Source organism: Cydia splendana, chromosome 25 (assembly GCF_910591565.1).
Source record: "Cydia splendana chromosome 25, ilCydSple1.2, whole genome shotgun sequence".
Taxonomy (NCBI): Eukaryota; Metazoa; Arthropoda; class Insecta; order Lepidoptera; family Tortricidae; genus Cydia; species Cydia splendana.
The window spans coordinates 9,451,749-9,474,699 of record NC_085984.1 but is presented as its reverse complement, the minus strand read 5'-3'; the positions used below and the strand labels follow the sequence as shown (position 1 = coordinate 9,474,699).

The window sequence follows — 22,951 nt, the reverse complement described above, 5'->3', positions numbered from 1 at the left end:
GAAACTGTTCCCAGAGATAGGTAGGTTAGGGTTATTTTTTTTTGCTACGCCCTAAAAACGAAACTGCTGCCAGAAATAGGTATGATTTGCAGGTAAAACTACTTTTGACCAACATGCTCAATCAACAGCAGTTTTGCCTGTTTTTGTCGGTTAAAAGTTCTTTTGACCAGTTCACACTTTTGACTGCAACATATATATTATATTCTTGAATAATAAAATTAAGTCTTCCTTTACAACTTATTTGACCCACTGCCTGCATCTGAAAACATTTAATCATTAAAACAGATACACATAAATTTTCTTATATTTTAGGATTTTTAGGTTAAAATCTAAAATAATTACTAGATTCCAAAAATATATAATATAATTTCCATTCCATTAATGTAAAGATGATAGATAATTTTCCACTAAAAATATTCGGAGAAATAATTATAGTCATGTTTTATTTTAATATTTTTTTATATACATATTTTAATGTTCTTTATTTTCTTATCTACAGTCATGTTGCATGCAAGTTATCAAGAAATTAACTCATTTTATTTTACTATTTACATCGATAAAAAATTAGGCTGCAGTTATCGATACTTGTAGTACATCCCTAGTTCACAATGAAAGTGGATATGAAATATCTAATTTTCGTTGTGTTTATACTTATAGCCTGCTAAGCCCCCTCCAGACTATGCGCGTGAATCGCGGGCGAAGCCGCGAACGCGAGTGTGGCGTCGATTTCGCAGATTGTTCACGCCTTCGCGCCTTGTTCTCTGTTTTTTGTCGGTATTTCGACCCGCGTCAAAGGAGAGGCGAAGCGCGAACTTGCAAGACTCCACATACACAATATTTTGGCTCCTCTGTGGCAAGATAAATATGAATTATATTATGATTATATTATATTAAGCAGCTATATTTTACGGTTTTACAATAAAACAAAATGGAAAACAGCTAAATCACATATGATGCCATAGATAACTAACAGTTAAACTCGATCAGCTGATGCTTTTCCGCCATATTGCCGCAAACCAAACTGCGAAATCGCCGTGAAGTGTGCGAGTGTGGAGTCATACGTCAACTTCGCGATATGCTCGCTCCGCGACGTCGCGCTGCGATTCACGCACATAGTCTGGAGGGGGCTCTACAACAAAATAAGGCTAAAAGTATCTAAAGCAATACTTACCGGTGTTCATCTAATGTTAATTTCGCCATAAACTACCAATACCAATATCAATACCAATATACCAATACCAATATATACCAATTAATATTCAAAGTTACTACAATATCTACCATATCAAAATTCATGTTTTTTTTGTTGTGCACATGCTTGGTTAAATCAATTAATAATATTGATATCATAATTATTTACAAATTTTTTAAAAGATCTCAGAACCTTACTCTGAATATAGCACTTAAATAATATAAGAAGTTATTTAATTTCAGTAGTATAATGATATAAATACTACCACAATGGTATATTTTTAACATTGGCAACATGTGCGAGTGAGACACCGCGGCCCACCTTTGCTATCTCAAGTGGACCGTTTTCTCTAGTCTGGTAAGAACGTCTTTCTGGCTCGGTGATAAGGTTCAATTTAGTATGGCAAAAAAAGTGACAGTTCACTCCATCTTATAACTTCATGCACAAAACTGATTCAAGTCGCTAGTATGGAAGTCCCGTCTCTTAAAACGTAGTGATTATATTCTCTTTGGTTTTTACGTCAGTCCACTCCAAATGTGACTGTGATCACAGGCCGCCGAAAGTGTGTCAGTCAATATTAACATTATTTCTCAATATTTAATTATTTCCTAGTGAAACGGTGAATTTGGCGGCCTGTACGTTCGTCCGGGAAACTATAAGTTCTAAACTACACGTTTTTACTGGTGAGTAGTGTTTAAATGTTGCATGGGATTTTTTCCTGGTATAAAAGTGAAATTTCGATTTCACGTAACCCGTATTGAAATCATTTGAATAAGAAAGAGGTTTCCTTGGTTCTTTGTTGGGTTTAGTTTCTTAGTATGCACATGTTGAATGTATTTAGGCCTCAATTATTCTTTTATTACCAGGTCATGGCTCTTTTAATCTTGCGTGTTCAACGAACTTAGTCATTTAAAGTTATTGAGATATCCGGCGTAGAGATGTAAAAAACAGTAATTTTCATAATTATAAGATAGTTTCCATAACCGTAATTTAATTATTCAGGTGCTTTAAAATAAAGATCAGGCATGCATATGAAGAAATGCAGTTGAAAGTTAACTTCTATTCAAGAGTTTTTGTTAAATTCCAGAAAAAATTTGTATTTAATGTAACTACAGAAGAAAATAATGGAGAATTAATTTGTTATTGCCTTTAAACCAACTGAATGGTCCCATTTTTGTCATCTAAGGTTTCTTGTTTATTTTTTATATTTATTTATTTATATAGCCCCTTAGACTGGGTGAGAGAATTTAATTGATGTTGGTTGCTGGCTTCTATTTCTATAAGAAATCTCTCAACTCAGTGTGCCTGTTGGCAAAGGCCTCCTCCAATAGCTTCCATTGTTTGTTTCATAGCCGCCTCTTTCTCAGAACCCATCATATTGACTACATTTTAAGTTATTTTTTGTTATCATCAGCGAATTTATTGACACTATTTGCCACCCATAATATTTTGCCGCTCTAGGCCTGGGCCTACTGGGCCTTAGGGCAAATCCGCCACTGGAACTATGGTAAAACTTGTAATGAATTCTTATTTAGCTGAAATGTTACTATAGACATAGAGTAATAAGTTTTTGGCAAAAATTTCAGTTTTGGTACAAGCTTTTATCACTGACTGTACTTTTCTTTCAACAGACAACTAATACTCATCAAGACAATCTAAAAACCCCAAACCCAATGAGGTTGCGTTGTTTCATCACAGAGTTCCTATGGCCACCTCCTGTCTCCATCATCAGATCAGCTGGATGGTACCATAATATTGTATTGTCATCCGATTTATACATGCATGCAAAATTTCAGCTCAATCGGAAACCGGGAAGTGGATCAAATTTAACTTGCAAGATTTGATTACAGAAAGACAATGGGACAGGTGAAAGTAAATAAAAGCTTGTAAAAATACATAGAGTTCTCACTCCATACATCAGTTTTAGTGCCCAAACAACTATTATTTTCATAGTTGACATCTAGCATCGAGTAGCGGAATTATCAGTACTGCTACTTGACAATAGATGTTGCAACGATTGAAAAGTCTAATGCTCAACAATTTTCAGCTAATATTATAACCGGATTAACCGGAACTCTATTTTAAACTCCTTCTGCTTTTAATATTAGTTGTAGATTGTTGTTCAATACAGTTGCGATACTAGAGAATTCTTGTATTAAGGTGGTAGTGGTACTGATAATTCTGTTTCTGATATCAATCTTCTTATAGCGGCTATAACAACAAATACTAAAAACAAAATAAAATAAATATTTAAGTGGGGCTCCCATACAACAAACGTGATTTTATTGCCGTTTTTCTCGTAATGGTACGGAACCCTGCGTGCGCGAGTTTGACTTGCACTTGGCCGTTTTTCCTGTTTATTCGATGTTGACGTGTCCCTTGTGGCCTATTTGCTGAATAAATGTTGAAGTTGAAGTATTGTTGCTATACACACGTTTCGTACTTAATTTACCAAAATTGACTCAAAAGCATTGACGTATAAAATCTCAGGACTGGCCTTACGGGCAATAAGAATGGGGCCAGTACAGCGGTGTGACACCGCTACAACGCGATTGGTTGATGAGTTCGCATCACGCGCGCGATTGGTCGCAACTAGCTGCGTTATTAGGCTGCACGATTGGCTCGAATTGGTGAGTCACACCGCTGAACTGAACTAGTACCATTTTTAGTGCCCGTAAGGCAGGTCCATAGATATAATACGTCAATGCTCAAAAGACTTGACTAACGGTGGAAACAAACATACTCACATAACAACAAACATACATACATGGAGACAAACTTGATACGGGGTCCCTTTGTTTGACATACATTTTTAATTCATAATGTATTGTTTGTCATATTATCATTAGTCCTAAAACTGAAACGCGTAACTTTTCAGGATTTTCGTAAGGTCATCCTATAGATAGGTTAGGTTAGGTTTGTTTTATGGCAATCCTGAAAAGTTACGCGTTTCTGAACCAAACAAATTATGACTAACGAAAATGCGGACAAACAATACATTATGACTTTTCGGGAAACAAGAGAGACCCACTTGATACATATCACTGGCCCAATATTACAGGGTTCTATGTTACATTTTCAAAATAGTTGAAATTCAACTTAATGTCACTATGACAGTGTTCAAATTTCAGTTCGATAAAAGTGAAACATAGAACCCTGTAATATTGGGCCAGCGATATGTCGGCGTTTTTAGGAATCATTCGACATAGACATGATAATTTATAATTATAAACGTAGCTTCTTTTGGTTAGCTACTTGTTACGTATCATCGCCCACTGTTAACTGTCCATTGATGGACCTTATTACAAAAGGGATAAGGTCCATCCATGGACAGAGAGTGTTGCTGCTGTTTGTACTTAGGTTACGTACGGTATGCGATTTTTACAAACATCTCACGTACACACATTGTTAGCTGACAAGTCGTATGTATCATTTATTGTCAGGCAACTAGGGCCCATAGATACATAATTACATACTATTAGAAATTTAGAAGTATTTGAACAAATTAAATTATTAGTGGCTCAGGCACCTGCCGCGATAGCAGAGGACGCTGGTTCGATTCCAGCATGGGGCACTGGAGGCCTTGGTCACTTTTTCTTAGCATATGACATTTATTTCAGCCCATAAATATATACTTTACAAACTAACATAGGTACCTGTTCCTGTTACGTACAATAATAAATGTAATCATTTCGGCAACACAGTTTTCTGTCACGTCGCGCGTTCCGGTGTAGGATTCGGCATATTCCCACGGAACCGCCGAAATATGTTGACGTATATCTCAGGAACTGGCCTTACGGGCACTAAAAATGGTACTAGTTCACCGGTGTCACTCACGAATTCGAGCCCATCGTGCAGTCTAACGTCTAACGCAACTATTTGCGACCAATCACGCGCGTGATGCGAACTCATCAACCAATCGCGTTGTAGCGGTGTGACACCGCTGTAGGTACTGGCCCCATTCATGCCCCATTCTTATTGCCCGTAAGGCAGGGTTGGGCAAAATACTGGCTTCCACGTATTTCAAATACAAAATACATACTTTTAATTTTTTTATTGTTTAATCATTTAGTTTTTTTAACGAATATCCTTTCCTAAAAACTTATAGAGTCATTGCGCTTGTTTTCGTCCAACTCTAGTTTTCGTCCACTTGACGAAATTTGAATATAAACCTACATTGCTGCACAAATTTGGACTGATTTCAATCCTTAGTTAAACAATATATCTGTCTACATACAAACATTTTATTTCGCAAATAGTAAATTAAAAATGAAATATATTATTTGCTAATCTGTCAAGTGGTCTAAAACTAGAGCATGGACGGAAACTACTGCAATGACCCTATCCCCTGGCTGTTGACGAAAAGTTCCGCGCAGAATAGCTCGCGCATTGTACCTATTTGCCCTCGTACAAGTCATACATTATATTTAAAAAAACGTTCCATTTTAGGATCATAGAATTTAATAAAATGTATTTTGTAGAAATGTATTTTAAAGCTTGAAGTATTTGAAATACAAAATACATGTGAGTGCAGTATTTGAAATACCAAATACAAAATACTTTTCCAGGTAGTATTTGAAATACAAATACAAAATACTAAAATGTATTTCAAATACGTATTTCAAATACATGTAATTGAAATACTGCCCAACCCTGCCGTAAGGCCAGTCCTGACATATACGTCAATGCCGGAATATTACACCTTTCGGCCAGAAGTCCGCGATCGCGATGGTTTCCATGATATTCTGATAGTTATTCGCAAAATTCTCTTTTCTGAATATTGGATAGCGAAATTTAAGTAGGTACACGCGCAAATATTATTTTTATGCCATGAAATAACATTTTATTGTTATGTTAATTAACATTATTATGCGCAAACGCATACAACTTGACGACATTGTTGACGCACTCGACCTTATTACTTAGTTACTTATTATATTACACCTTTAACAATATTTGTGCAGGTTTAATACCAATTTCTATTAGATAACCTTACATATGTAATATGCTCCACTGCTGACCTGACCCTAGCATGAGTTGCGTTCTCGCGCGCGACTCCATACATCTAGCGCGACTTCAAAGTTCAAGCACAGAATAAATAATAGTACTACCGTATATACATATAATATAGCATGAGTTGCGTTCTCTCGCGCGACTCCCATACATCTAGCGCGACGACGTACAGAAAGGACACTTCCTACAAAACCGAAGTTTGACGGTGATTCAGGGACGAATCATGCTGCCTTATGTATTACGCTACTATTGCATTCGGCTTTTTAGGGTTGTCAAAATTCAAGTCATTATCTTATCTGTGGTCGTACACGCAAAGTGACATCAAGTTGTGCCAACCCCAATAATTGCTCGGAGAAATGCTGAGCCGAACGGCGCCGAAAATGCCCGAACTCTCTAGTTTCCTACCTCTGCCCATAGCCGCCAGTTCGTCGCCACTGTCATGCACATATCCAATATTTGTTTGTAAACAGATTCGTCGAGGAAGTGTGCCAACGATCAAGGCCACTAGAGAAAGCGAAGGAAATTAACCGCTACGAAATTATCAGGGTAAAAAGAGCATATAACTATTGAACGTACTTTATAAAATTAGACTCTAAGGTGCAAATGTTACGGTATATTTTTGAATACGCCTTTGTATAGCCGGTTGGCGTTGAAGATACACCAAGTCATCTTCCTCGCGATGTCCCGGCATTTTGCCACGGCTCATAGGAGCCTGGGGTCCGCTTGGAAACTAATCCCAGGAATAGGCGTCGGCACTAGTTTTTACGAAAGCGACTGCCATCTGACCTTCCAACCCAGACGGGAAATTAGGCGGAAACTGTTTTTGGTAGAGTCGGCCGAAGTTTCGGTTCGACCGAAACTAGTGACACTTTCGGTTTCGGTAGGACACTTTGGCCAGAAAAAGCCAGCTTTGGCGGAGGTCGCGGGTTCAAACCCGGGCTCGTACCAAATGAGTTTTTCGGAACTTATGTACGAAATATCATTTGATATTTACCAGTTGATTTTCGGTGAAGGAAAACATCGTGAGGAAACAGGACTAATTCCAATAAGGCCTAGTTTCCCCTCTGGTTTTGAAGGTCAGATGGCAGTCGCTTTCGTAAAAAACTAGTGCCTACGTCAAATCATGGGATTAGTTGTCAAGCGGACCCCAGGCTCCCATGAGCCGTGGCAAAATACCGGGATAGCGCGAGGAAGAAGAAGAAGACTTTGGCCGTCACTATTCGATGCTGACTATATTGCCTACATGGGCGATGATTTTATTGAAAACCAATATAGTACATATTGCGTCACATAATTAGCGTATACATAGTTAGTGTTGATATGCGGAGAATACTAAAGATTTTCCATTGTTACACATTCTACCACACTGTACATCGGTGGACCCTTAGAGGATGTAACCAACGGAGACGCCATGTCTATAATTTTCGGTACAAAATAGTCTGCTGTTTTTTGCGGGGGAGGGGCACATCAAATGTATACGTAACGTAAACATAGCCATGTCAGATAAACGTCAGTCCATACATGTGGTTGACCATTGGCCACCTATTTTCGACAGAGGGGAACGCCTGTTAATGACCACTCCGAAGGGTGGATTTTATGCCTTTTGTAATAAGGTCCACCGATGTATAGTTCGTAGCTTCCTAATAGAGCTCGACGGCTAATCCTATTGTCTATTGTTGAGTAAAACCGCTCGTGCCACGTGCCACAACCACCTGCATAAAAATCGTCCGTTCACTTTACCCAAGTAATTGAATTACAACTCCTATGGAAATTGCAATAAGATTCAAAATTAACTAATTTTGTTACGTTGTGTGTGGTCCGTTCAACTCGCCGGCACCCAGTACTTGGGTTACTGAGTGCCGGCGAGTCGAACGCTACAGAACCAGTTTAAAATGTGTCATCGAGATGCGTAACAAAGGCGCGTTATCGGAGAGCGCACCTACACTGGTTTTTTGAGCGTTGGACTAGCCCGCGCTCAGGTGCCAAATAGAATAATCATGACCCTTGTTTGCAGGTAAGTAGCACGTGCGGTTTTACTTAACAATAGACAATAGGATTAGGCGTCGAGCTCTATTAGGAGGCTACGAACTATACAGTTAAGAGTGTTGCTGTTTGTACGTAGGTTTAATTCTTTCCATTCTATTTTGTCAATAAAAGTAGTAAACAGTTTATTGTGCGAAAAGAAGGAAAAAAAGGCACATAAGATAGAACATAAATGTAGTACAAGGGCGAACTTATCCCTAAGAAGGATCTCTTCCAGTTAACCTATAGTTGGTTGATTGATGCCTTTCCTACCCTAAAACCTAACCTAAGGCCTAAAGCCTAAGGTCTGGCCTAAGTCAGTAAGGGTCCCGGTTATGGCATTTAAAGTACATACTTATTTGTATATTACTATATTAAATAAATCTGTCTGAGTACCCGCAACAATGTCTAAATAGGGTCAAGGCGGAAACAGTGGCGCAACTCGAACAGTGGCTCAGTCGCCCAAATATCGCCTCTCTCGTGTTAAAATTAGGTTGAGTGAGCCACTGTACCCGGCCTTTTTTCTGCCGAGCCACTGTTCCCTCTTTGACCCTACCCACAAAACAAGCCTTTGTTTATTCATTACTGACGGCTATAAACGAATTGGCTTAGTCAATTTGTTTATATATTACTGACGTAGGTTTGCCATTGATAATTTACTATTCAAAAATATTAGCAAGGTTAAAGTGTATAAATTATAGGTGAAATTGTTTTGATAATCGTCCTTTAAGAGACGTAATAATAATGTAAACATTGCGAGTTAGCACAGTGACAGCCACTGGGTAGAAAGCGGCGCACACCTCTCGACACCCCTGAGCCGCGCACACCGATGTTGCTCCTGGTCGTCTTCACGACGGCAGTTTCAGAGGCCCATCTAGTCAGCGGCAAGTCACCGCCTGCCTCGATAACGTGTAAAACAGTGTTATGGCAGGTGTCCGACCTCTCTACAATAGCCCAGTTTCATTGTCCACCCAAACTGCAATCTATAGACCGGTATACTGTTCACTTTTTCTACAATAGTCCCAATGCCTGCTGAGACCGGTTCATGGGTGTCTATTGTTGCACCTGTGAACGGGTTCCAACAGGCGTTCTACATGACATTAAAGCTCTCCAAGGGGCCTCTACGTGTTGGATTTATATCCCCACGCAAGCCTATCAAAAGACCGGGATTTATACGCCCGTGAAATCGAAGGAGATGTAAACATGTTATCATTTTACTTTAAACTATTCTATATTTTAATTTAAATGTCTGTATCTTTAGTTATTGAAATGACATTGTTTGTTTACAAACAATTTGTACGTTTTCGGGTAGTTATAACGGTTACATATCAGAATACCGAAAACTGATTTACCTAATGTTGAATCACCTATGCTTGATTCACCTATTTTTAAATTACCTTTCGATCATTTTACCTAAACATTGACTGACCTAAGTTTATAATACCTAAGCTCAAATAACCTAATGGACGAAACACCTAATGCACGATATACCTAATGCACGTTTCACCTAAAGCTATTATACCTAATGCACGAATCACCTATAGCTGATATACCTAATGGACGATACACCTAAAGCTGATATACCTAATGAACGATGTACCTAAACTTGATTTACCTAATGGACGAAATACCTAAAACTGTTAGACCTATCGCACGGCACGACATACCTAAAGTTGATATACTTCCTGAACGAATTACCTAATTTCGATATGCCTTATGCACGGAATACCTAAAGTCTATATACCTAGTACAAAATTCATATCATTTTGCCGAATGATCCAGTGGCAACTCCACCCAATAAATCGTATGATTTCCCAACCTTACAGTAGAAACTGTTTGGATAACAACTTAAAAATATACTTTAAGAAACGCTACTTTTTAGGTAGTACAATGATTTCGTAAGTCTAATACAAAATTAGTTAACTTATCAAAAACTTAATTTTTGTAAGTTAACATTATGACGATGAATAAAAGTCGGTTTTGGCACTGTTTGGTCGTAGTTAACCTAACACGCTCCTCCTCGCTTTGCTCGTCGTCGCACCTATCTCGACTCTGGCAAATGACTAAGCTAATTGAATGATTTGGCAAAAAAAAATATACTTATGTCCTAATAATATTCTACTAAACAATAATGATATTTTTGAATTTAGGTACATATTTCGTTCATTAAGTGCATCGACTTCAGGTATTTCGTGCATTAGGTGTATCAAATTTAGGTATTTCGTTCATTAGGTATGTTAACTTTAGGTAATGCGATCATTAGGTATACCGACTTTAGGTAATTCGTGCAGTAGGTATGTTAACTTTAGGCAATTCGATCATTAGGTATACCGAGTTTAGGTATTTCGTGCCTTAGGTATATCAACATTAGGTGTTTCGTGTATTAGGTATATTAGCTTTAGGTATTTCGAGTATTAGGTGTTTCAACTTTAGGTAAATCGAGCATAGGTATTCTGAGCTTAGGTAAACCAATTGTAGGTGAAACGTGCAATAGGTAATTCGTTCATTAGGTGTTATGAGCTTAGGTTAATTGATCATTAGGTATTTAAAAAAATAGGTGAAACGAGCATAGGTGATTCAACATTAGGTAAATCGATTTTCGGTATTCTGATATGTAACCGTTATAACATTTATTGGTTAACCAACCAAATACAAAACCGCCTGGATCAGTCACTGAACGACCTGACTTTAACCTACATTATTTGATCACGTAATGTTTTCATCTACCCTCAACGTTTTCGGGGCTGGCGTAGATTTTGTTTACTTTTATTTAAATACCTAAAGATACAGAGTATAGTAAAATAACATTTAAAATCTGTAACCTCGTAAGGCCAATGGGCATTGCAATGAACACTCTGTTTCAATCTAATTCAAACCTTCCAAAAACTACATAAAGTAGCATTTCTTTTGCTTCATCGTTTTCTAAAACAAACGAAATTCACCCTAATGCACTATACAACAAGGTTCTAATTAAAATTAGGGAAACTTTGTATGGTATGCCTTACGAGTAGAGATGCCCCGAATAGTGGTTTTGGCCGAATACCGAATATTCGGCCCCCCTTGTGTGTGTCATTGATGACGTCAATGAGGTTTGTTTACTGTATGTGCTATAGTGGTGCCACCTACGCAGAGCTTTGCTTAATATTCCCTATAGGTACATTTTAAATGTTAATTAACTATACCTAGTTTTTGGTTATTTTTATTCGGTATTCGGCCGAATATTAGGCAACATTCGATCGAATACCGAATATTCGGCAAAGTGGCCAAGTAGTCCGAATTCCGAATAGTTGCCGAATATTCGTAGCATCTCTACCTACGAGTCAATGATCACTCGGGGACGCCGTGTTCTCATAGATACCAAACCGGTTGTGTGACTTGCCCAATATGTTAGTTTGCTAAACATTTGTGGCCTATTTGCTGACTGACACAGTTCCATTCATGGCTACGCCAGAGAGTAGCGAATTATATGAGAGCGGTAACCTTCATCGCTTAGAGCAGTGTTTTTAAAACTGTGGGTCACGACCCCCTGGAGGTCGCGAAGCCTCTGCCAGCCTTAAAACAATACACATTTTTTTCGTACTAAGGGAGTCGCGTCATGAAAAAGTTTGAAAAATCTGACAGATCTTTTTCATGGCGCGACCCCCTTAACATACAGTCAAGTGTAAAAATATGGGTGCATACTATACAACTTAAAGTGTGATTCTATGGAACTTGCTAACTATGTAAACAAATCGCCTGAAATCATCATTCAGTGACAGTTTCAATATGGCGGTTTGTTTACATAGTTAGCAAGTTCTATAGAATGTCACTTTACTCAAAAATATGTCCCCATAGTTCTTAATTCGCTGACATAAAGCTATGGGACATATTTTTGAGTATGATGAGTGCAGCCATATTTTTACACTTGACTGTCATACAAAATGTTTCGCTTTTATGTATTGCTTTATGGCTGGTAGAGGTTGGTATGGTGGCCTAACGGTAAGAGCGTGCGACTTTCAATCCGGAGGTCGCGGGTTCAATTCAAATCGTACCGTACCAATGAGTTTTTAAAAGAATTTATGAACAAAAAATAAAATTCAAAAACATGATATCCACGATCCCGGGCACAGCCGTCTCGCTCGCACTTACGCTCAGTGAGAGCGAGAGAAAAACCTGAACCCACGGGGCGTTAAGGGACGTATAGACAATAATATACGTGAAGTATATTTAAGGGTAGTATTCCATCTGTCCGGTTTCTTTGTCCAATGTGTATTTTGTCTCACATTTTGCTTAATGAGAGAGTGAGACGCAATGACATTGGACCAATATATTGGACAGATGGAATACCACCTTAACGCGGAAATACTTTCACGTGTGACCTTGCCGGACCGGTTTCTCATTTTAGCCGGTATTATTGTAAAGTCACTTTTCCTTTTAAGATCATTAACATAGATATCTAGGGACTGGCCTTACGGGCAATAATAATGAGGCATGACAGGGGCCAGTACAGCGGTGTGACACCGGTACAACGCGATTGGTTGACGAGTTCGCATCACGCGCGCGATTGGTTGACGAGTTCGCATCACGCGCGCTATTGGTCGCAACTAGCTGCGTTAGAATGCACGATTGACTGGATTCGTGAGTCACACCGCTGAACTAGTACCATTTTTAGTGCCCGTAAGGCCAGTCCATAGATATATAAGTACGTCAATGTTTAAGATGCTGTTAATAGGTACCTAAAACGAGCACACTGTATATTTGGGTCTCTATTGTTTCCCAAAAAGTTTTAAGTCATAATGTATTATGTACACACGCGCCCTTTTTCATTCCTTTTTTCTTTCTTTGAATTTCTTAATTGCCTTAACTATTACATCACCTATTAGATTAGTTTTTTCTTAACCTTTAGCCCATAGTCTAATAAAACATGGTCTTCCATTCCCAGAGTGACACGGGGCTACGTCACAACAACATGGCCGCTATATATAGCGCTATCGCATATTATCATATAGCGCTGTCGCATGATGACGTAAGCGCGTGTCAGTTAGGTGACCTAGAAAAGACGGGAATGGAGTACCAGGCGGAGTATATTATTATACCATGCTTTAGCCTACGAATTGCGAATCCGGCTGCCACGTCACAGGCATAGCCTAAACTCTAAATCATAATTAGATTCCAAAAAATGTTGCCACTGCAATAATTTGTTTGTAAAATAGTAAATTCCTTTTTTTAAATAAATACGCTAAGATAATTTATTTATTGGTAATTTTACGCCTACGATTTAAAAAAGTACTTATTTTTACATAAATACAAGACGCGCTAGTAAAAAGTGGCAACATTGTCTTACTTTTTTGGAATCTAATTATGATTTAGATTAGAGTATAGTGTGGGGGCCACAGGATATTGATATTTGTTAACAAGGTTTTTTCTTTTAAATAAATATTATCCTTATCGTTTGTCCACATTTTCGTTTAGTCATAATTTGTTTGGTTCAGAAACGCGTAACTTTTCAGGATTGCCATAAAACAAACCTAACCTATCTATAGGATAACCTTACGAAAATCCTGAAAAGATAACGGTTTCAGTTTTAGGAGTAATGATAATATGACAAACAGTACATTATGACTTAAAACTTTATATGAAACAAAGGGACCCCAGTATATTTGTATCGGAGTAAATAATACCACTGTCGCATGTTACTGGGCCTGCGCAAGGGAATTATAAGAAAACTATTGAAATAAAAAAATGGTGGATTATTTGTGTAATATTACTCGCCGGCGGCTTAGGTATAAATGTTTTGAAATTGTGATTTTAATTGCAGACCCATCATGTCAAAAAAAAGACAAACCGCTCGTGGGGCCTTATCAGATAAAAATAAGTTATTGATTGTCTCAATTAGAATATCGGTGTCTTTGAGAAAGTTACTTAAACTAAAGCTCAGGAATGCACCCCTGAAATTAACGAAGTTAAAAAAACACGATGTATGACGTAGGTCCTAATTTATGCATTTCAGCCATTATACACGTATGTAAACAAAGACTCCACTTCAAAACAACAATGTGTACTTATGTTTCATGTGAAGGTATTATTAAAGGTTTGCCTTGAATTGGTAAATACGAGCTAGACTGCAAACTTCACTTTCTACTGTTTTGCAACTGAGCGTGCTTGTATTTCATAGGTTACTTCAAATGTTAGATAAAAGTCCTGATCTTTTCAAATTCGATATTTGGGAGACCGAGCTTTGCTCGGAAAATGTAAAAAAACCATCAATTTTTCGCCCCCGAAAATCCCCGTACAGCAAATTTTATCGAAATCGTTAGAGCAGTTTCCGACATCCCCGAAATATATCTATACATATAATAAAGCTGAAGAGGGTCGAAAGTCTGTACATGGAAGATATTTGAAAAAAAGTTGGCTGGGGATACTTAGAATTGATAACAGAACGCGTTCCAACAGTTTTTAGATTTTTTGTCTGTTTCTCTGTTTATCTGTTTATCTGTTTGTCTGTTTATTTGAACGCGCATCACGTGAAAACGGCTGAACGGATTTTGATGAAAACTTTACTAATCTGTCGAGAAAATCCCCGGCCAGGTTATAGGCTATAAAAATTCAACCCCTAGAAGGGGGGGTAGCCACAACACTCGATTGACTTAAGTTTGCCCCTGAATCGTATGGCGCTACTTAGGAAGGAGGGGCAAACTTTTTTCAAATATGTGTTAACACTATAGAGTAGCCTGGTAAACTAACAGATGACGCTGAATTTAATTCGATGTGACATAAATAAGTCACCGAGGAAGGACTTTGCCAAATTAACTCTAAGTTTAGAAGACCCCTCTTCTAACATTTCAATTAATCGTACGGATATCAACAAATTTAATTGAATAATTGTGTTGATTTAATAATACAACAAAATTAAACGACAGTAAATTAATTGCCCCTCATTGCACAGTGCCATCTTTTGGGGAGCTGAGTAAACATTAAGTAACCAAGAAAACTAAAAATGAGTTTACATAGTTACGTAGTGGTAAAATAAACACACATATCAACACGCGTATAATTGCATAAATTTATTTAAAATTATTTATTTGGTCCGTCATGAATTATACCTAATCGTAATTATATCGCATCCATATCAAATCCATATTCATACGTATCGCCTCCTTAAGCACTTAATAATGGCCACGAAGGTGGGTACTTTGAAAAAAAAAAAACATTGACCTCTGTCATTTGCAGTGCCGGATTTTCTTTTAAGCAAAATAAGCACTTGCTTAGGGCACCATTGTCTAGGGGCACCAAAAATTATCGAAAAATTTACGCGTTCGCTTCGCTCGCGTTTTCAATAACTTTCTAAGATATGATAAATGTGACATTCGGTTGGCGACTGCAGCAGCATTACTCTGCTGCAACGTTACTGCTGCAGGACTGTCAATTTTCGTGATAAAATAATGTGTCCACACTAAAATTAAAAATGTACACCTGTCTATCAAATTGCGTTTTTTTAATACCGAAAAATTGTCGCGCTCGCTTCGCTCGCGTTTTCAATAACTTTCTAAGGTATGATAAAGGTGAAATTCGGGTGGCGACTGCAGCACCATTAGGTAATCTGTTGCAACGTTACTGGTGCGGAACTGTCAATTTTCGTGATAAAATGATGTGACTGATTTCCATACTAAAATTAAATAATGTACAACTGTCTATCAAAATGCGTTTTTTATATCAAAAAATTTTCGCGCTCGCTTCTCTCGCGTTTTCAATGACTTCCTAACATATCATAAAGGTGACATTCGGGTGGCGACTGCGGCACCATTAGGTAATCTATTGCAACGTTACTGGTGCGGCACTGTCAATTTTCGTGATAAAATGATGTGACGGATTTCCATACTAAAAGTAAAAATGTACAACTGTCTATCAAAATGCGTTTTTTATATCGAAAAATTTTCGCGCTCGCTTCGCTGGCGTTTTCAATCACTTTCTAAGATATGATAAAGGTGACATTCAGGTGGCGACTGCAGCAGCATTAGGTACTCTGTTGCAACGTTACTGTTGCGGCACTGTAAATTTTCGTGATAAAATGATGTGACTGATTTCCGTACTAAAAGTAAAAATGTACAACTGTCTATCAAAATGCGTTTTTTATATCAAAAAATTTTCGCGCTCGCTTCGCTCGCGTTTTCAATGACTTCCTAACATATGATAAAAGTGACATTCAATTTTCGTGACATAATGATGTGACTGACTTCCATACTAAAAGTAAACATGTACAACTGTCTATGTAATTGCGTTTTTTTAAATCGAAAAATTGTCGCGCTCGCGTCGCTCGCGTTTTCAATAACTTTCTAAGATATAATAAAGGTGACATTCGGGTGGCGACTGCAACAGCATTAGGTACTCTGTTGCAACGTTACTGTTGCGGCACTGTAAATTTTCGTGATAAAATGATGTGACTGATTTCCGTACTAAAAGTAAAAATGTACAACTGTCCATCAAATTGCGTTTTTTTATATCGAAAAATTTTGGCGCTCGCTTCGCTCGCGTTTTCAATAACTTTCTAAGATATGATAAAGGTGATATTCGGTCAGGGACTGCAGCAGCATTACTCTGTTGCAACGTTACTGCTGCGGCACTGTCAATTTTCGTGATAAAATGATGTGACTGATTTCCGTACTAAAAGTAAAAATGTACAATTGTCTATCAAATTGCGTTTTTATATATCGAAAAATTTTCGCGCTCGCTTCGCTCGCGTTTTCAATAACTTTCTAAGATATGATAAACGTGACATCCGGGTGGCGACTGCAGCAGCATTAGGTACTCTGTTGCAACGTTACTGCTGCGGCACTGTCAATTTTCGTGATAAAATGATATGACTGATTTCCATACTAAAAGTAAAAATGTACAACTGTCTATCAAAATGCGTTTTTTATATCGAAAAATTTTCGCGCTCGCTTCGCTCGCGTGTTCAATGACTTTCTAACATATGATAAAGGTGACATTCAATTTTCGTGATATAATGATGTGACTGATTTCCATACTAAAAGTAAACATGTAAGTACAACTGTCTATCCAATTGCGTTTTCTTAAATCGAAAATTTGTCGCGCTCGCTTCGCTCGCGTTTTCAATAACTTTCTAACATATGATAAAGGTGACATTCGGATAGCGACTGCAGCAGCATTAGGTACTCTGTTGCAACGTTACTGCTGCGGCACTGTCAATTTTCGTGATAAAATGATGTGACTGATTTCCATACTAAAAGTAAAAATGTACAACTGTCTATCAAAATGCGTTTTTTATATCGAAAAATTTTCGCGCTCGCTTCGCTCGCGTTTTCAATGACTTTCTAACATATGATAAAGGTGACATTCAATTTTCGTGATATAATGATGTGACTGATTTCCATACTAAAAGTAAACATGTACAACTGTCTGTCCAATTGCGTTTTTTTTTATCGAAAAATTTTCTCGCTCGCTTCGCTCGCGGTTTCAATAACTTTCTAAGATATGATAAAGGTGACAATCAATGTTCGTGATATAATGATGTGACTGATTTCCATACTAAAAGTAAACATGTTCAACTGTCTATCGAATTGCGTTTTTTTACATCGAAAAATTGTCGCGCTCATTCGCTCGCGTTTTCAATGACTTTCTAACATATGATAAAGGTAGTGATCCAAAGGACTCGAGCCTTTTAGCTCTTTTTTTAGGGCTCGCCTCATCTCTTGACGCCTAAAAGGCTAAAAGGCTATTTAAGAGCCTAGACTCTTGGGGCTTAATAAGGTAATTGTAAAATATTTTATCTGGACACAGTGGATACAGTCCTCTAGCATATCCATCTGTCAACTTTACTTCAAGTCTGCCTCCAGGGGAGAGGGAGAGAAATTAAGATTAGAAATTAGCCGCTTACCGACACAGACCGAATTCCACGCGGGCGGAGCCGCGGGCACAGCTAGTAAATAAATAAATAAATATACAAGAATTGCTCGTTTAAAGGTAATAAGATTATACGCGATATATCCGTCTACATAGTTATATTTCATGAATAACTATCGCGGTAGCCGTAGACAATAAAGACCTCCTGACCTTTTCTTTTGATAAAGGTGAAATTAACAGCCATAGAACTAGAGATAGGGATTGAAACCTACTCTAAGTCGTTTCCACCAGAGATGTTTTTTAACGTTCCTGACTCCAAGGCCAAAGTGTATATTTAATTCACAAACTAAATCTTATTGCAAAATTGAAGCCCATTTGTCATACACATTTAATTTTCTTGTCGGTGAAACCACAAAGAAAATGCAGTAGCGTAGCTAATAGGTGGGGGCGAAGTGGGCCGTTGCCCACGGCCTCGCGCGAAGCCCCTTCGGGCGCAGTGAAAGAAAAGGGCCTCGCAGATGCGACTTCGCCCACGGCTAGGTTAGTTCACGCTACGCCACTGAGAAAATGGAACAGTATCTGTCTATGACCGGTTGTGCCTTTTAACTGAAAAACTCTCGTGTGTCCTTCCCAGCACATTCACTATAATCTTATAATTCACGTTTACTATTTTCTTTTTCAGACATAAGCTGTTCAGCAGCTCTCAGCAAAAATGAAGCTCTGGGGCGCCCACGGAGAGTTCTGCGCTCGCCACCAATGGGAGGTGATCGTCGCCACCCTGGCCTTACTGGCCTGCGCGGCCAGCGTCGAGAGGCATGGCCCCGGGGCCAGAAGCGAGCGCTGCGCCGGCTGGGCCCGCGCCTGCCCCGGCCTAGAAGCAGAATACCAAGCGGCAGACGCCGTTATCATGACCTTTGTGCGATGCGCAGCCTTACTATACGCCTATTATCAGATCTCCAATCTACACACCATAGCTTCTAAGTACCTACTCATCATAGCCGGCGTGTTTTCTACGTTCGCCAGCTTTATTTTCACTTCGGCGCTCGCTAGCATGTTTTTTAGCGAGCTAGCCGGTATAAAAGACGCGCCGTTCCTGTTTCTGCTAGTCGCAGATGTCGCTAGGGGCGCGAGGATGGCTAAAGCCGGCTGGTGTGCCGGTGAGGACCAGGGCAAAAGAGTGGGGAAGGCACTATCCCTGCTAGGACCGACTGCTACTCTAGACACTTTGCTAGCGACTCTTCTAGTTGGTGTTGGGGCATTATCAGGCGTTCCAAGATTAGAACACATGTGCACCTTCGCCTGTTTAGCTTTGCTGGTTGACTATCTCGTATTCGTCACCTTCTACCCAGCCTGCTTATCCTTAGTCGCTGATTTCGCGGCGAGCCGCGGCACAATTTCATCCGATGGAGATTTCTCAGAAACCGATCTAAAACCTAACCCTGTAGTCCAGAAAGTTAAAATGATCATGGCCGCCGGGTTGCTCTGCGTGCATTTAACTAGCCGTTGGACCCTCACAGCTAATAACGGTAATATGGAAGGACCATTAAACGAAAACTCCACTCCTATTTCTCAGGACAACGTGTTGCTACACTCTTACGTCAAATGGTTCTCAGTGAGTGCCGATTACATAGTTATAGCGACACTGCTCTGTGCTCTGATCATTAAGTTCATATTCTTTGAAGAGCAGAGAAGTTGGATTATTGATATGAACGATATGGTAGTGAAGGAACTTGTTGCGAAAGAGGAAACGCAGAAAACTAACAAGAAACCGATGTTCTCCGTCGGCGATGACGCTATGGCTGAGGCGTCCACGCAAACCGATAATATAATTAGCGCAGAAGAATCTGAATGGCCTACGTTATCCCCTAGTTCCTCAGCAAATAAACTTAACGCCAAAAAGCGACCGATGGCAGAATGCCTAGAAATCTACAGATCTGAAGGCGCGTGCACGTCTCTCAGCGACGAAGAGGTAGTCATGCTGGTCGAACAATCACATATTCCTTTGCACAGACTTGAAGCAGTTCTAGGAGATCCTTTAAGAGGCGTGAGACTGCGTCGCAGAGTCGTTGGAAGTCGATTCCAAACTGACGCAGCTATAAAACAACTGCCATATCTGAATTACGATTATAGCAAAGTCCTGAATGCTTGCTGCGAAAATGTGATAGGATTTGTGGGTGTACCAGTTGGTTACGCTGGACCTCTGGTAGTCGATGGAAAACCTTATATGATTCCGATGGCCACTACAGAAGGGGCTTTAGTAGCTTCGACCAACAGAGGCGCGAAAGCCATAGGAGCTAGAGGAGTCACAAGCGTCGTCGAAGATGTAGGGATGACCAGAGCGCCTGCTGTGAGGTTCCCGAATGTCGTCCGGGCTCACGAATGTAGGCAATGGATTGACAATAAAGAAAACTATGCATTGGTCAAAGAAGCTTTTGATTCAACCTCTCGTTTTGCAAGACTTCAAGAAGTCCATATAGGAGTCGATGGTGCCACGCTCTACTTAAGATTCAGAGCGACTACAGGGGACGCTATGGGCATGAACATGGTCTCAAAAGGCGCTGAAAACGCATTGAAAGTGCTCAAATCATACTTCACTGACATGGAAGTTATCAGCTTATCTGGTAACTATTGTTCTGACAAAAAAGCTGCGGCTATCAACTGGGTGAAAGGCAGAGGGAAGCGCGTAGTGTGCGAAACTACTATATCTGCTGAGAATTTAAGGACGATATTCAAAACTGACGCTAGAACTCTTTCTAGATGTAACAAGATTAAGAATCTATCTGGGTCTGCTTTGGCTGGCTCTATAGGAGGGAACAACGCTCATGCAGCCAACATGGTGACTGCTATATTTATAGCCACCGGACAAGATCCAGCGCAGAATGTAACTAGCAGCCAATGTTCGACAAGCATGGAAGTACGTGGGGAGAATAGTGATGACTTGTACGTGACATGTACTATGCCCTGTTTGGAAGTTGGCACAGTAGGGGGAGGTACAGTATTGACAGGACAAGGCGCTTGTCTTGAGATTCTAGGCGTTAAAGGGGCCGGGGTAGTCCCTGCTGAAAATTCTGCAAGACTTGCATCATTAATTTGTGCTACTGTTCTGGCAGGCGAACTAAGTCTTATGGCAGCTCTTGTTAACTCTGATCTGGTTAAATCACATATGAGGCACAACCGATCCACTCTCAACGTCCAAACCATCACAAACGAAGTCACCATGTCGAACAACCTTAGAGTCCCGCGGTTATAACATGCATGTTACTTAGTTGTAAGCATTGAGAAATATAAGTAAAGAAAGCGTGGCAACTCCATACATCAGTTCTCTTACCAAAACGCGAGTTATTTCGTAGTCGACATCTAGCGTCAAGTAGCGGAATTTATCAGTACTGCTAGTTGACAATAGATGTCGCGACGAACGAAAACTCTAGAATGATCAACAATTTTCAGCGAAGATTATAACCGGAACTCTTATTTTGAACTCCTTCTGCTTATAATATTAGTTGCAAATTGTTTTAGCAGTACATTTTTTGTCAGTAGCGACACTTGTGACATCTGGTGTCGAGTAGCGGTACTGATAATTCCACTACTTGACGCTAGATGTCGACTACGAAATAACTCGCGTTTTGTCAAGAAAACTGATGCATGGAGTTACCACTCTTTATTTACTTATATTTCTCTATGGTCGTAAGGCAATTTTACTCGAATTATCGGCGGATATTTTTGTACGTTTTTAAGTGTATTCTTAAGTATTAATATTCATTATTTTAAATTAAGTTGTGACGCTGGTTGGCTTCCATATTGTATTTTCAGCGTGTAGTTTTATGACACTGCCGTGAACCTTCGACATGTTTGTTATGTTATGTTTGATTATTACATGATTATGACATTTAATTGATAGACTTTGTATATTTCCTTGTAGTTAAGTCATTCGAAATTATTTTACAGTACATATGGCCCTATTTTCCCGCACTAGTCCGTAAAATAGCACTTTTCGTGCGTATGTCAAAAGTTTAAAGGGCCATATGTACTGTAAAACGTTGTACAATACACGTGCGAATAGGTAATTCGCAACTCGTGTCGATTTAAAACACTCCCTTCGGTCGTGTTTTAATTTATCGCCACTCGTTTCGTGTTTCCTCTTTTCCGCACTTGTATCGTAAATAACTATTATAGTACATATGCCTACTTTACCGCCCAAGGGCGGGATTAAGGACAATACGTGCCTATGTCAAAAATTTAAAGGGCCATATGTACCTACTGTAAAACGTACAATACGCGTGCGAAAGGTAATTCGCAACTCGTGTTGATTTAATACACTTCCTTCGGTTGTGGTTCAATTTATCGCTACTCGTTGCAAATTTGAAAATGAAAGGCTGGTTCGGACGTTAATTTAGTCAAGTAGAGATCGAGTATTTTAGTTACTAAACGTGTCTGAACACCAAAAATTTAGTCCAGTAGATTAGTAAGTGGTGGGGGGAGGCTCACTCGCCAGAAAAATTTAATAAAATGGATTCACTCGACTAGGGAATATTATGCAAAACTCTGCGTAGAGGGCGTCACAAACGCAATCACAGGGCCTACCGCGAGTTTCTGCCTCTCTATCACTCTTGCCTAAGATTCGATCGATAGAGAGGCAGATAACGATATTTCGATTTTCGCGTTTCGCGGTAGGCCACCTGTAAACAAACCGCCTTGATGCATCAATGTCATTGTGAAAACTTGTCAAAAAACTGTTTAAGTTAAGGCCCAGAGTTAGTCCAAGAAAAGTCTGCAGCGATTTTGATAGCCCACGCAGTGCAAGTGTTATTTTAAACGTCAAACTTCTATGAAATTATGACGTATAAATAACACTTGCACTGCGTGGGCTATCAAAATAGCTACAGA

General features: G+C 39.2%; 1 protein-coding gene across 1 annotated transcript; it reads left to right on the top strand.

Moving 5' to 3' along the window:
* The first annotated feature begins 1,716 nt into the window (after positions 1–1,716).
* On the top strand, positions 1,717–21,863 carry LOC134802724 (3-hydroxy-3-methylglutaryl-coenzyme A reductase). The gene is made up of 2 exons (XM_063775374.1): positions 1,717–1,875; positions 18,750–21,863. The coding sequence occupies exon 2, from the start codon at positions 18,780–18,782 to the stop codon at positions 21,315–21,317; it is 2,538 nt and encodes an 845-aa protein (XP_063631444.1). The 5' UTR covers positions 1,717–1,875; positions 18,750–18,779; the 3' UTR covers positions 21,318–21,863.
* Positions 21,864–22,951: the final 1,088 nt, after the last annotated feature.

Coding starts and splice junctions, on each gene's coding strand:
- LOC134802724 (XM_063775374.1), top strand. CDS start 18,780: ATGAAGCTCTGGGGCGCCCACGGAGAGTTCTGCGCTCGCCACCAATGG.